This window comes from Podarcis erhardii, assembly GCF_964252035.2.
Source record: "Podarcis erhardii genome assembly, chromosome: 6".
NCBI lineage: Eukaryota > Metazoa > Chordata > Lepidosauria > Squamata > Lacertidae > Podarcis > Podarcis erhardii.
In genome coordinates, this window is record NC_138510.1 from 93,939,900 (window position 1) to 93,956,178 (window position 16,279).

General features: G+C 41.1%; 1 protein-coding gene across 1 annotated transcript in view; it reads right to left on the reverse strand.

Annotated features, from left to right (window-relative positions):
• Positions 1-16,279, reverse strand: part of XPR1 (xenotropic and polytropic retrovirus receptor 1) — a 114,399-nt gene that overhangs the window by 27,937 nt on the left and 70,183 nt on the right. The window contains exons 8-11 of the mRNA XM_081865157.1: positions 12,898-13,085; positions 10,822-10,998; positions 8,127-8,292; positions 7,453-7,647 (exon numbers count right to left, since the gene is read on the reverse strand). Of these exons, the coding sequence (XP_081721283.1) occupies positions 7,453-7,647; positions 8,127-8,292; positions 10,822-10,998; positions 12,898-13,085 (726 nt within the window). The remainder of the gene's footprint in view (positions 1-7,452; positions 7,648-8,126; positions 8,293-10,821; positions 10,999-12,897; positions 13,086-16,279) is intronic.

The window sequence follows — 16,279 nt, forward strand, 5'->3', positions numbered from 1 at the left end:
ATCCTGCTGTGCCGAATGTTCGGCTTCCGAAAATCGCTCAAAAACCAGAACACTCACTTCTGGGTTTCAATTGTTCGGGAGCCGATTTGTTCGGGAGCCGAGGAGTTTGAGATCCAAGGTACTTGAGATACATAGATTTGGCCCGGTGGGAGGTAAAATGAATGATTTGTGTGGTTTCAGTTTGGTCAAATAAATGGTTTAGAGTTTGAAGCTGGATGGGAAATTTACAAGATAAATTTCTGTCTGACTTTAGGATTTCTAGCACTTCATATGTGCTTCCCTCTCTGCTTTCCTCCTCTTAGAAAGCTTCTGAGAAACTATTGAAAAAATCACAATAATTGAGGCTCCTGTGTAACGTTCCGCAGCTCAGGATATTGGGGAATACAAACAAAACAACAACATCTAGTAGAATGCTATCCCTACAAGTAATGGTTTGAGAGGGATTCATATCCATTGACATGTTTTAGTTACAAGGCTGAATGAGAAGGGAGCACACTACAACCTTGGCTGTTGATTTTGAAGAGTAAATGTTTTACCAGAAGCAACAAGTTTCAAAAAAAGAACTGCTAATATCCTACACAATGAATTATCTCCCCTTGAGCTCATATGGGTAAAACTTTCCAGTAACCCAGGCTAAACGCATGATATGCAGCAAGTCCTACTAATTTCAGTCACAATTACACGCATAAATGTGCTTGGATGGCTGCCATAGATAATGCAGCTTAAGTGCTTGATGTGGCTGTTCAAAACTCTGTCCCAAAGGAGTCTAGCTAATCTATATAAATATGTGCGTGAGAATCAGACTCTGGGAAAAAGCCAGAAATTTCCTTGACTGCAACAATCAATGAAGGAAAACAATCCCACCAGAACAGCTGTAACATGTTCAGCGGCTCCTACACAAAGAGATGATGGCAGCCAACAGCAACCTGACCTTCCATAAAGAGGATTATTGGTTTCTAGGCTGGTGGCTGGGAGCCCCCCTCCCCCTTCTCCCTGAAGCTAGCAACTGCATATAAGAGCGTAATGGGGTGGGAGGCCTTTGAAAAAATAATGAACATACTTCTGTCACCATGGCAACCATTACAGGCCTGTTCTTTTGCACAATTCAAGCAGTAAGCAACAAGGTCCCCTCCCCGGGTTTTCACACTAACGTCCCTTTAGAAGCACATCCATTCTTAATGGCAAAGGGCTGACTTCCCAATTTCACATCACCTTCCATTTCTCCCTATTATACCACACTGACGACCTGGGGTGCTTCCCTCTATCGGTACTACCGTGGTATTTCACTACCAGCTCTGAACTAGGCTATTGTTCTTGTTGTTTAGTCGTTTAGTCGTGTCCGACTCTTCATGACCCCATGGACCAGAGCACACCAGGCACTCCTGTCTTCCACTGCCTCCCACAGTTTGGTCAAACTCATGCTGGTAGCTTCGAGAACACTGTCCAACCATCTCATCCTCTGTTGTCCCCTTCTCCTTGTGCCCTCCATCTTTCCCAACATCAGGGTCTTTTCCAATGAGTCTTCTCTTCTCATGAGGTGGCCAGAGTCTTGGAGCCTCAGCTTCAGGATCTGTCCTTCCAGTGAGCACTCAGGGCTGATTTCCTTAAGAATGCATAGGTTTGATCTGCTTGCAGTCCATGGGACTCTCAAGAGTCTCCTCCAGCACCATAATTCAAAAGCATCAATTCTTCAACTAGGCTATTAGTTTCTGGCTAATCAGGCTAAAGAAACACAGATATGAACGCAGCTCAAAAGGCACACGTTATAATGGAGCTTTCAATTACAATAAAATAAGCTAAAGATGCTCTATTATTGGAATGATTCCTCTTAATCAGAGGAATCTCCCAACTTATGAGACTACCTGAGGGAAATGTGTTTTGTTTTTGAGTCCTGATATGTTTTGACCCGCTGAAGACAAATCTATCTATACTTAAGGAATCCAACTTTGAAGCCTAAAGCCAAGAGTGGCAGTCAATATGACTAAAAACATCGCCTTAAACTAGCTGTTTAAGCAGCAGCTTAACCAATTTTGATGACATTTATTTCAGGCAAATATTAGACCTAACATTTATCCCAAAGCTTTTGAGAAGCCTAAGTTGGAAAACTATGAAACGGCAGCCAACTGAGTATTTTTTCAGGCAGCAATGCAAAATCTGTACAAAAATACATTGTGAAACCGTGTCAGTCACAGAATATTAAATGCCACATAGTTTGTTGTATAAACCGGTCTTCTGTGACACTGCAGTGCTAAGAAAATAGAAATTTAAACATCCAAAATGAGAAGAAAGAGCAGCAACCCAACTCCCTCAGTTGCTATGAGCTGTTTGTCACTTATGTGGAGAGAGAGAGAGTTGGGAGCGAGGGGCTACTTTTGTGGCATGCAAGTAAGGAAGAGGGAGAAGCCATTCCACACTTCAAATCTGTCCTGCTTCTAGTCAGCTTAGCTTGGGCATTTTTCTCTGCAGGAAAATCTCCTGTTTTGACTTCTTGACCACTCTTGTTGTGGTCGTTTTGTTAGTTTTTTTGCCTCTTTATCTACTTGTTTGTCTTGTCGTTCCCGCCCCCTTTCCTTCCTCTGTTGAAATAAATAATTATCTGGGTGCACACCCTAAAGAAATGTGCTGTGCACATTTATGAGTGGAAAGGACAGGGATTTTTTTTATTCTTAACTCCATAACCAAGGTTCTAGTGCTAAAGTCAAAACTCCCTCTTCCCCAGACAAGCCCCACAGAAGAAGACAGCACTGGTGCTGCGAATAGGAGATGGGGACTGTCAGAGGGCAGAAATAAAAGAGTGTGTGGCTGTGCTTGGTGTGTGTGTGTTTTATGTGTGTGGTTGGAGCCACCCCCCTGCTTTAGGTGGCACAATTTGTTGTGCTGAACCTGAAGAGGAGGAGGAGATTTAGAAGCTTACCGGAGGGCTATTTTAAAAAGTTGATATTCTGCAGCTCAAATTCTGCTTATGTTGTACCTACAAGCGTGCAGGTTACTCAAAACATGCACTTTTGCCTACATGTGTGGCTAAATCAGCATGTGTTTTAAAGACAGTCTGAAATCTCTTGACTCATATGGGAGTTGAGGGGGAAAGAACAAAGACAAGCACTGTGACTGCCTAAAGCACAAGGAAGAAAAAGCCTTATTCTTCTGCAAGAACAGCAAAAGCAAATCACTGTGGTTTCCACGGAGATGTGGAAACATGTTGGTTCAGATACCTCAATCTCCAGATTAATGGCTTGGAAGAAATTGCCCATCATTCTGAGTAAAAATTACACCTGGAAGTCAAAAGGCACTGGGAACATTTCTCAACACTCATACGATTATGGTCACTTTTCAGTTTTATCCAGCACTGTCAACGCCCATCCTAAAAAGGTGGTTAATTACAAAACATACAAATTACATTGAACCATTGTTAATTTTTTTCAATATCTAGCAGCTAGACCATTTTTGTTCACAGCAAAAACATATGAGGGGAGGGATCTTTTCCTACCTTGATAGGAAATAAAATAAAAAAATTCCTTCCAGTAGCACCTTAAAGACCAACTGAGTTAGTTCTAGGTATGAGCTTTCGTGTGCATGCACACTTCTTCAGATACACTGAAACAGAAGTCACCGGACCTTTCTATATAGTGAGAAGGTGGGGAGGGGTATTACTCAGAAGGGTGGTGGGAATGGGTGATTGGCAGATAGCTGCGATGAGCCTGTTGACGACTCTTAACGACTGCAATAGGTCTAACAGGAAAAAGCAAGGGGTGAGAAGGTGAAAAATGGCTTTGTCATGTATAATGAGATAAGAATCCAATGTCTTTATTCAAACCAGGTCTCTCCATAGTTTTAAGTTTGGTGATAAGTTGCAATTCAGCAGCTTCTCTTTCCAGTCTATTTCTGAAATTCCTTTGTAATAGAACAGCTACTTTGAGATCTTGTATAGAATGTCCTGGGAGATTGAAGTGTTCTCCTACTGGTTTTTCTGTCTTGTGGTTCCTGATGTCGGATTTATGTCCATTTATTCTTTGGCGTAAGGTCTGGCCTGTTTGTCCAATATAGAGAGCTGAAGGACACTGTTGGCATTTTATGGCATACACAATGTTAGACGATGAGCAATTAAATAGTCCCGAGATGGTATGTGTGATGTTGTTGGGGCCAGTAATGGTGTTGTCCGGGTGTATGTGGCAGCAAAGTTGGCATCTGGGTTTATTGCAGGCTCTGGTGCCAGTGTCCGTGTTAAGTCTGGTTATAGTATTATTGTGGGTTAGGAGTTGTTTAAGATTGGGGGGCTGTCTGGAGGCAATGAAAGGTCTTCCTCCCAGAGCTTGAGAAAGAGAACTGTCATTGTCCAGGAGAGGTTGTAGATCTCTGATGATGCGTTGTACTGTTTTAACTTGGGAGCTGTATGTGATGACTAGAGGTGTTCTGTTATTTTCTTTTTTGGGTCTGTCTTGCAGCAAGTTCTCTCTGGGTATCAGTCTGGCTCTGTTGATCTGTTGTCTAACTTCATCTGCTGGGTATTTTAGTTCTAAAAAGGTTTGCTGTAGATCTCTTAGGTGAGAGTCTCTGTCTGTAGAATTGGAGCAGATGCGGCTGTAACGTAGTGCCTGGCTATATACAATAGACTGTTTGGTATGTTTGGGATGGTAGCTAGAGGCATGTAGATATGTTTGTCGGTCAGTTGGTTTACGGTATAAGGTGGTGTCTATGCGCCCATCCTGTATTTTTATAGTAGTGTCCAAAAAATGTATTTCTTGCATAGATTGATTCATTGTTAGGTTGATGGTGGGGTGAAAATCATTGAATTTCTGGTGGAAGGTGTCCAGGGTCTGTTGACCATGTGTCCATATGATAAAAATATCATCAATGTATCGCAGGTACAAGAGAGGTTTGAGTGGGTAGGAGTTTAGGAAACGTTGTTCTAAATCCGCCATGAAGATGTTGGCATACTGTGGGGCCATGCGGGTGCCCATTGCTGTGCCGCTGATCTGAAGGAACAGGTCATCACCGAATTTGAAGTTGTTGTGGGTAAGGACAAATTGGCAGAGTTTATCCCACACAACGATGGTTTACAAGCTATAAGGAATACCATTTCAGATAAAACCACAGCGGACTTTGCTACCAAACTCTGCCAATTTGTCCTTACCCACAACAACTTCAAATTCGGTGATGACCTGTTCCTTCAGATCAGCGGCACAGCAATGGGCACCCGCATGGCCCCACAGTATGCCAACATCTTCATGGCGGATTTAGAACAACGTTTCCTAAACTCCTACCCACTCAAACCTCTCTTGTACCTGCGATACATTGATGATATTTTTATCATATGGACACATGGTCAACAGACCCTGGACACCTTCCACCAGAAATTCAATGATTTTCACCCCACCATCAACCTAACAATGAATCAATCTATGCAAGAAATACATTTTTTGGACACTACTATAAAAATACAGGATGGGCGCATAGACACCACCTTATACCGTAAACCAACTGACCGACAAACATATCTACATGCCTCTAGCTACCATCCCAAACATACCAAACAGTCTATTGTATATAGCCAGGCACTACGTTACAGCCGCATCTGCTCCAATTCTACAGACAGAGACTCTCACCTAAGAGATCTACAGCAAACCTTTTTAGAACTAAAATACCCAGCAGATGAAGTTAGACAACAGATCAACAGAGCCAGACTGATACCCAGAGAGAACTTGCTGCAAGACAGACCCAAAAAAGAAAATAACAGAACACCTCTAGTCATCACATACAGCTCCCAAGTTAAAACAGTACAACGCATCATCAGAGATCTACAACCTCTCCTGGACAATGACAGTTCTCTTTCTCAAGCTCTGGGAGGAAGACCTTTCATTGCCTCCAGACAGCCCCCCAATCTTAAACAACTCCTAACCCACAATAATACTATAACCAGACTTAACACGGACACTGGCACCAGAGCCTGCAATAAACCCAGATGCCAACTTTGCTGCCACATACACCCGGACAACACCATTACTGGCCCCAACAACATCACACATACCATCTCGGGACTATTTAATTGCTCATCGTCTAACATTGTGTATGCCATAAAATGCCAACAGTGTCCTTCAGCTCTCTATATTGGACAAACAGGCCAGACCTTACGCCAAAGAATAAATGGACATAAATCCGACATCAGGAACCACAAGACAGAAAAACCAGTAGGAGAACACTTCAATCTCCCAGGACATTCTATACAAGATCTCAAAGTAGCTGTTCTATTACAAAGGAATTTCAGAAATAGACTGGAAAGAGAAGCTGCTGAATTGCAACTTATCACCAAACTTAAAACTATGGAGAGACCTGGTTTGAATAAAGACATTGGATTCTTATCTCATTATACATGACAAAGCCATTTTTCACCTTCTCACCCCTTGCTTTTTCCTGTTAGACCTATTGCAGTCGTTAAGAGTCGTCAACAGGCTCATCGCAGCTATCTGCCAATCACCCATTCCCACCACCCTTCTGAGTAATACCCCTCCCCACCTTCTCACTATATAGAAAGGTCCGGTGACTTCTGTTTCAGTGTATCTGAAGAAGTGTGCATGCACACGAAAGCTCATACCTAGAACTAACTCAGTTGGTCTTTAAGGTGCTACTGGAAGGAATTTTTTTATTTTGTTTTGACCATGGCAGACCAACACGGCTACCTATCTGTAACTTGATAGGAAATGTTTTGCAACCATCATTTTTTACCCTCACAAATTTTCCTCAATATAGGAAATGGCAATGATGGTTTACAAGTTTCCCTGAGATGCTTAAGATAGTCAGACTGTATAAATATAAATTCAATATAGGCTGCAATCCTAACCCTACTTTCCTGAGTGTGAATTCCATTGAATTCAACAGAATTACTTCTGGTATGATCTTAATTGTTAATGAGAAACAAATAATTCTTTTCTGGGGCCAACTTGCAGGTTTAATAGATTTAGAATTCATTTTATGATTCCTATTTTAAAGACATTTAACTGTATTTACTCATGTTCACCTGCTGCTACCCTCATCTCTTCCCTCCCTTAGTTTCTCCATTGTTAAAACTTTGATTGCAAACTTCTTGGGAGTATGGACTTATTAAGCATCTGTAAAGTAACCACGGTCTTGTATAAATAGTAATTTGGGAAGAGAGAAATTGTAGAGAGAAATAAATACAACTGTTTTAAACGGTGGGCATGAAGAACTAACTTGATTTTATTGAGCCATGCTCAAGTTTAAACACAGTCCATAGTGAAATGGGGGGGGGGGGATTGAAAGGCAAGTGAACTATTTCCCCAGAAGATATGATTGAGTCTTAACCTGTACCCCCTGAATTCTGCAATGGTTTCTCCTCGATGTCTCATAAATATACACTGCCAACTGTTCTGAGAAATAAGATGCTGGTATTTAAAGTAGAAGAATCCAACCAATCAGCAAAGGCTCTCAAACCAGTACCTTTATGAGTGCTGTAAAGGGCTGCAAATGTCACCATAAAGAAGGTTGTGGAGTATTTGCCAGCATTAACAAGGTGGGGAAAGGCCCGCTTGGTGTCACGGTATCGGCGCAGGCACTGGACGAATCTCAACCACGCAGGAATGCACTGGACAACTGCTCGCACTCCATAGGCATAGGTGTTGCAGATCTGACCAACTGCAAAAATAAAGACAAGCTTCTAAATGCAAGGCAAAATATGTCCTGTAGTTTCCTCTTGAAACTGTCTCATTTTACCAAAGGAAAGTAGCTTTCTGGTTCAAGCAATGGCCCAACATTATTAATCTTATGCTTCTCCATTCCAGGGACATTTCATATTAATGCCTCATCACGTGAAGTCATGGCATGGAAACTTAGCAAACAAATGAAGCAAACATACCACCAACAATTCAACCACACCACCACCCTGAACTGGACCTTAAAACCTAGCTTATCAGAAGCACTTTCCTATAAACTTTAAGTTCCTAATTAGGTGCTATAAACAAACACCATTCCCACACACCAAGTAAATATGTGTGGTTGTGGGGTTTTTTGACTGCATGCCAGATGCCTATATTTGTTATGGTTTTCCACTGAGCAAATAAGCCTAAATTTGCCTGCACATGGCCGTTAATGAAGCTCCCTTCTCATTGACATACCTGGATCTGCCAGCAATGCATCATTGGCTGCCCACTGGAGCTCAAAGCTATAGAAACAAATCATGTATTCAAGGTCCATAAGTATCACAGCCAGACTATTAAGCTGGTCGGCCAGCCAGAAATCTGCAAAGCCCACCTTATGGAAGGGGGCAGTGAACACCCGAAACTGCAAAAGAAAAAGAAAAAGTGTCATACACATTTAGTCACCACAAAACATAGTTATAGAAAATGATAGCATGTTCTCTTCTATAGAAATGATCAAATTATCCAGCATTATAGGACAGATCTGTGGCAGTGTAACTATGTAAATCCTTTGTTTATTATATGTTCCTGATTGATAGAATCATTTGGCCATCATACAGTTTTTGGATAAATGCAGCTGTACAGTGTTGGCAATTGGTAATAAAATTGGTAATAACATCACATATTTTTTTGTAAGGTGAGTGATGTAAATAGTGAAATATTGTTTGAGTATCCTGCCTGCAAATATACCAAGTGTAGAAAACGTGTTCAGCATCAAGGACCACCAATAGAAATGTTTGCTGTCAGACACTTCTTCAACCATGATGGCTGGAGGGAATTTGAACTAATAGTAAAAACAGATTTTTCTCTATCGCATCCCATTTCCCCCTCAAGGTCTGAAATCAGCTATGCGCCTCTCAAGCTAGACCATTTCATGCTCCATTTACCTTAGATTACAACTCTTCCTGCCTGCTTAGTTGTAACAACAAAACGCTAAAAGGGCAACATCAAGATTATCTAGTCTTGATGCTCAGTTGTACACAACACAAACAAGCAGGGGATACAGAACAAAGCTTGCATTGTTGAAGATTCAGACATGTTCCAATCAATACCTTGTTGATTTCCTAACAAAAGACTAACACATTTGGCAAATGTGTAACCAGCAAGATCATCGTCATTTAGATCCCTGCCACATTTGAGCTAACTAGTAACAACAATAGCACAGAACTCAAGTCAGCAAGTGCAAATTTTCATGAAAAACACCCATTTGTGTGCATGACACACTTACTGCAGACTAAGGCTGTGTACAAACAATTGTCCACAACTTCTTAAAACAGCAGATCTGTGTTCTACCACAGGATGTGTTTGATATCCAGATTTTGGCTTACATTAACTCAGAATTCCACATTATGACCAAACAGGGTAAAGGTAAAGATAAAGGGACCCCTGACCATTAGGTCCAGTCGTGGACGACTCTGGGGTTGCGGCGCTCATCTCGCTTTATTGGCCAAGGGAGCCGGCGCACAGCTTCCGGGTCATGTGGCCTGCATGACTAAGCTGCTTCTGGCGAACCAGAGCAGTGCACGGAAACACCGTTTACCTTCCTGCCGGAGCGGTACCTATTTAACTATTTGCACTTTGATGTGCTTTCAAACTGCTAGGTTGGCAGGAGCAGGGACAGAGCAACGGGAGCTCACCCCGTCGCGGGGATTCGAACTGCTGACCTTCTGATCGGCTAGTCCTAGGCTCTGTGGTTTAACCCACAGCGCCACCCCATCCAAAACAGTGTAGCTTGAGCTTAATTTTAGCTAATGAACAAGGATAGTGGCATAAACTCAAGAGTTCCCTGCATTCAAACTGAACAGGAAACTCCAGTTTAATACACACCAGGATTTGGGTACTAAAGCTTGAGCACAGGAGGGGCAAGGGAAATGTGTGCATCCACAGCTTCATAAGCAATCATTTATGCATCTACAGACAGTCATCTGAACTTGGCTTAAGTATTAATCTGCGGAGACAAAAACCAGATTAGGATGCTTTCTTTGGGCAACTGCTTGGCAGTAAGAAACCACTGGAAAATTTAGGAAGGAGCTTCTGAATGAGGCTCTGTGAGAAGCTATTGGATATCTTTTGGATCCGACACCTCTCGCAAATTCTCATCCCAAGAGCATCAGGAACAAATGCCTTGTCCCATTCTACTGGAAACAACAAGATGATGCAAGGGCACAAGTGGGCTAGGAACACCGCTGTGCCCACAGCAGCTGCGAGAAACAACAGTTGCTAAAGATCCCCCAAAACTCTAGTACACATAGAACATAGTAACATATACGAATAAGCTGAGAAATTAATTGCCACTGTTGTTACATGACCAAAGTTCAACCCTGCAGCTTCAGACCTGTGAAAACACGACAGAAGGGTTCTCTTATTATTACCAAGGCAAGAGTCTGCAAAGTGCAATTTCTTAACGGTCACTAGGATGTGTGACTATAGGGCCATGCAAGTACAAACAGACACTTTAAATAATTTAAAAACTATAAAAATCGCCAGCATTTTCTACTGAAGAGTTTGTACAATATTCTTCATACAAGAACCTCTAACTTCAACCTGAAACTTTAATTAGCTCATACCTGGAATTACTACTTCAGTAATGACTGCAGAACTGTTATATCACAAAAGTTTTAATTTTTACTTGCAAAAGTGAATGTTATGGTATCAGCAGTGACTGCTATTCCAAGGGTATCGTGCCAACTTAACCTTTTGCTCATTTGCACATACATTTGCACACACAGAGAGACCCTCAATCATGTTTAACAAGCATTTTGTGCAAGTGCCCCTATTAATAAGTAGGACAGATGACTCTTGCCACACATGAACAACAGCACTGAGTCACTGCTGTTTTTACAGTGGAAAAGCAAGGTGTTATTTTATGGGTTTTGAGCATGTCTCAGCTTACCAAGAGTTTGAGCAGCCAAAAACGGGATTTGTAGTAGAAGGTTTTGGTAGGGTTTATGAGAAACAACAACATAAATCCATACAATATAAGTGGGTTTGCCTGCATAGGAACATAGGGGTGACCATATATACATGCCAGCAGACTCAGGCACCACAACGTTCCAAGAAATCCAGCAACCTAGGCAGATGAAATAAAAACACAAACAATTCATTTGTAAAACAGCAATATATTCTCAAATCTGAACTATTTGTTCAGCACTATATTTTCATAAAGGTGAAGATTCCAGATAGTTATAACCCCTAGAAAAAAACATGGGGTCTTGTTTTTTTTTAATGTACGTAACTCACTTTATCAAACTTAAGTTACCTGACTACACAAAGTGTATTATGTATAACTTTTAAAGCACATGAAATTATATTGTTTTGTACACATGTAAGATTTAGATATATAAATGCCTTATTTTTACTCAAATAATAATTACCAGTAGAAATATTGCTAGACATGGAGCTGCATGGTGCTGCTATGCATAGCCCCTTTTTGCCACTTGAAACAAACAAGTAGAACCCATAACAGAATATTTCACTGAAAGATTCTGGCTAGCTCATTCAATTCTCCCTCTCCAATGTTTTGAATTTTCTCCAACATTTGGCATTCCATACCCACTGAGTATGCTCAGTCCTCACTGGACTGTTATTATAGGGGTTTTCGACCTTAGATACAAGTCTGCTGGTATCTCCTTCAAGTGTGTGAGTGGTGCCATCTTAGCTACACAAATAATGGCATTTGGAGAATCAAGTTCTCTATTAGAGTATAACCGGCAATGTATCCCTGGTGTGCATGTTAACTGAGTCTGTAGCTGAGAGGGCTGAAAAAACAAAAGTTGGCATCAAAGGCACGAGACGCTCATCTTATTTTATGTGCATTTTCAGTTTCATGTTTTAATATTTAAAGGAGCTATCAGTCTGCATGCAAATCAGCAAAGCACGAAGCTTCTGTATGCAACTGAGTGCTTGATTTTACCAGGAAGGTGTGAGTGGGAAATTTCAGAAGCTTGACCTTTGTTGCAACCCAATAAGTGTTATATGTTTTTGACTGGGAATTCAAACCAACATGGCCGATTGTCTGAGACTACAATGTAGGGCTGGCACTCAGCACAGACCTCCATCCAAAAATGGGGTATAAAAGCGAACTATACTGCAGGGGTTGTTATATTCACATTGGGCTACAACAGCAATGGATAATGCTACAGGGTTGCTAACAAAAGAAGAAGCATGCTGGATCAGGCCAAGGCTAATAATTCAGCAACCTATTCTCGCAGCAGCCAACCTTGTCACAATGAAAATCATCACACACTACCTTGAAAAAGCATGCTTGGGATTTAAAAGCATTATCTCCTGATGCAGAAAAGAGACAATGGATTTCCTGCAGCCTCCTGCTGGATAATGTATTTTCTATTTGGATGGTAAAAGCTTTACAATTAGGGCAGTATCTGAAGAACTACAAGTTGTCTGCATTCATAATCAAGTTCAAGAATAATCTACCTACTGTATTTTTCGCTCCACAGGGCGCACCTGACCATAGGGTGCACCCAGTTTTCAGAGGGGGAAATCAAAGAAAAAAATATGACACACACACCCCTCCCAGCCCTTCTCCTTGCTTTTGCGGGAGGTGGGGGAATTTCCTCACCTCCCGCAGAAGCCGCACACTCTTTAAAGGGGCTGTGCGGCTTCTACTGGCTTTTCTAGGAGGTGGGGGAAGGGACTGATGCGGCCAGTCAGTCCCTTCTCCCTCCTGGGGAAAAACCCGCAAGAGCTGCACAGAGCTTGGGGGCTTTTCCCCCCTGCCTCCCCCCTGCATTCGCTCCATAAGATGCACAAACATTTTCCCTTACTTTTTAGGAGGGAAAAAGTGCGTCCTATAAAGCGAAAAATACGGTAACTATATTCCTGACAAAGTGTCCTGTGAAAATTAACACTAGAAAGGTAATCTGTTTTGAAGATGATAGATCAGGACGATCAAACAACAGTAACATCTACTGCTAATTAGGGGGCTCCAACACCCTATTGTACTACTTACCTCAAAGAGATGTTGATGGGACAAATTACTGCGAGGGTTGAGCTCAAAGATGAGGACATGATTCACTCCAGCTTGCCTCCAGCCGTATGTGTTAATCCCAAGGAGAAAGAGGAATTCTATCAGGAGAAAGCCACCGCGATAGATTCTTATGAGTGGCCACACGTTCAATGCTTTCAGAAAAATGACACCTGTCAAGAAGAAGATTCAAATCAAACATGTGCAGAATGGACCATTCACGGGAGACAGTCAATTTCCTGCTCCCTCGCGATAAAAAAACATACTCCTCATCTGGACTTAAAATATCAGTAAAAGGCTGTGCATGACACCACACAACCTAGCCACTGATCAGAATCCAATGCCCAAATACTATGCCTAAAATTAGGACAGCTAAAATTTTGGGCCCAGAAAACCCACATTCTGGGATAAATTACCTTTAACAGGCATACCTGCAGAAACTTAAGCAAGTTGAAATTAACAGCTTTTGTCACACCAGACTTACAAAAGGAGGAAGCTGCAGAGAAGTTTGTACAAGGCTAAAAAGGGAGGCCACGGACAGATTTATTTTAGAAAATAAAGAGGGATCTACTCAAGTCAGTAGTTCCTGTTTTAAATAGTCATACCTTGGGTTGAAGTAGCTTTGGGATAAGTATTTTCGGGTTGCGCGCTGCGGTGACCTGGAAGTAACGGAGCGCGTTACTTCCGGGTTTCGCCGCTTGCGTAGGCGGTCAAAATGACGTCATGTGCATGCGCAGAAGTGGCGAATTGCGACACACGCAGACATGGGTTGCATTCGTTTCTGGATGCAAACGGGACTCCGGAACGGATCCCGTTTGCATCCAGAGGTACCACTGTACTATAGTTGGCGAAGATTCCCAAGCAGCCTGGGCTCAAAATGTTCTTGATAAGGTCCGAGATGGACTCACTAGGAATGAGGCATTTGCAAACAGTGCTCATCCCCAAATGCAGAACCTATACTAACACAGCAAGGTTGAGTGCAATTCTGGGGCTCATGACCCTTTCATCACAATGTATGTGGAAGGCAGGGCACAAAGTACAAGTGGAGTAGAGTTATACAGAGGAGGAAAACACTTGCTTTTAAAAGGAGCGGCATGTCCTGGCCTATGTAGAAAACTTCATTATCCTGACTGGGTCTGCTTTTCCCTGCTTCATTTGCTCCTATGTACTGTGAACGCTTGCATATGTAAATGGGCCCCCACAGATAATCTCTTTTCCTGCACCTTTTTTTTTTTTAAAGATATTTATTACATTTTCAAATATTACACAGAAAACAACAATAAAAACAAACAACAAACAACAAACAAGTATAATTTCAGTCCCTTATTTTCATATACCTTACTTCCCCGACCTCCTCATACCTCCCCTTTCTGTATTCCAGTTTATAAATTGTCAGTTCAACAAATCCTCTCCCTTATTCTCAGATTAATTTTTCACCTTTCTTTTCTTTTTACTTAATCAGTACCGCTGAAACCACTTAGCTTCTAAACCCACGTCCTTCTAGCATTCATTAATTTTGCAATGTTTCCTAAGATAGTCCTGGCAGATGAAGATGATAGACTATATGGGACTGGCAGAGATGACTGGCAGAATCCGGGACCAGGGAAAAGAGACAGCAGAAGAAGATTGGAAGAAATTTAAGGACTATCTTTTCCTGCACCTTCAGCCACTAATCTTTGCTTCCCCTCCTCCTTTCCCCTTCTCTTTATTGCTTTTTGAGCTTCCGTAAAACCCTCTTTATTTTCTTCCATTTCCCTTTAAAAAAAGGAAGAAAAATGCATGAGTGAGAGGGCTTCTAATAAATTGAATTAATTTAGTGTGATTTAGATTTCTCATGGCCGGCATCAGTTGTTCCTTGAAGCACTTTAATGTTATCTCTTCAGTTGTAAAATTTAAAACAGCAGTGAGAAAAACTGTTCATCTGATTTTGAGATCTACCATGCCAAGCAGTATAAAGGATGAGTTCTTGAGAGACAAATGAACATTATCCCAGACATCAAAAGGATGAAGAGGTAAGAACTGATCAGAATGCTAAATAGTATAGCATAGTAAGCATGGTAGCAATTATCAAATATTAAGTACAAAAAGAATTCAGCACACTTTAGACTCTTATAAAGAGCTTCTCTGGCACACAGTTACAAACTGCCGCAATCTTTTCTAGAAAGTTGAGAAACCCTATTTTACGCCTAAATTGATTCCGCACCCCCTCCCCAGAAGGGCAAATGAAGAACTAAATCAAACAGAAGCTACATAAGATGATGCTCTAGAACTTCTCAACAAATTAAAAATAAGTTGACAGACCTAGATGACATCTGCCCAATAATTCTGAAAGAACTCAAATGAGAAATGGTTGGTTTTCTAATAAAATCAGTATAGTGTACTTAAAAATCCACCTCTGGAAAGTAATCAATGTAATCCTAATTTTTAAGGAGAGACCCACAAAATTATTGGTTAGCTAACTTAATATCTAGTATTGTTGGAAATAATCACCCAAAGGAAACAGATCTTGCTGAAAAAGAATTAGCATGACTTCCGCAAAGGGAAATCCTATCTCACAAACCTTCTCAGTTTCTTTGGGAGGATAAACCAGTATCTAACAGACATACCTGAACTCCCAAAGAGGATTGACAGTATTCCCCACCAAAAGTTCCAAGTAAACTTAAGAGCCATGGAATAAGAGGAAAGCCACTATGGATCAGTCATTGACAATAGAATAGGAAACAGAGTGGGAATGAATTGGGCAGTTTTCACAATAGGTAGAGTAATAAATGGAAACCCTCAGGAACTTGTACTGGGACTAGTGTTTTTTTAACTTGTGCATAAGTAAATCTGGAGTTAGGTGATGGACTATATGGAATTGGCGGAAATGACTGGCAGAATCCGAGACCAGGGAGAAGAGTTGGTGGAAGAAGACTGGAAGAAATTTAAAGACTATTTACAGAAACACTGTAAAATTATTGAATGTTAATGATGTTGGAATGAAATGAAGTGGTTTTAGCAATAAGGCAAAATAGGAATATGTAAAATTGGATTGATATTAGATGAAAATTGGAAGTTATAATATGTGAAGATAAAGAACTAAGAGTAAATAAAGAGGGTATGGATTTGCTGAACTAACTATTAACTGGAATACAAAAAAGGGAGGCGTGAGGAAGTCATGAAAAGAAGTAAACGAGTGGTAAGACAATAGAAAGAGGGATTTATTTTTAACTGTTTTTATTCTTTTTTCTTTTTTTTCTTTTTGGGTGTTTGTATTGTCTGTATTTTCTTTTTACTTTGTAAGTTTTTTCTTGTTGAAAAGCTGATAAATATTCTTAAAAAAAAAAAGTAAATCTGGAGTTAGGGATGTGCAATGAAGTCACCATGT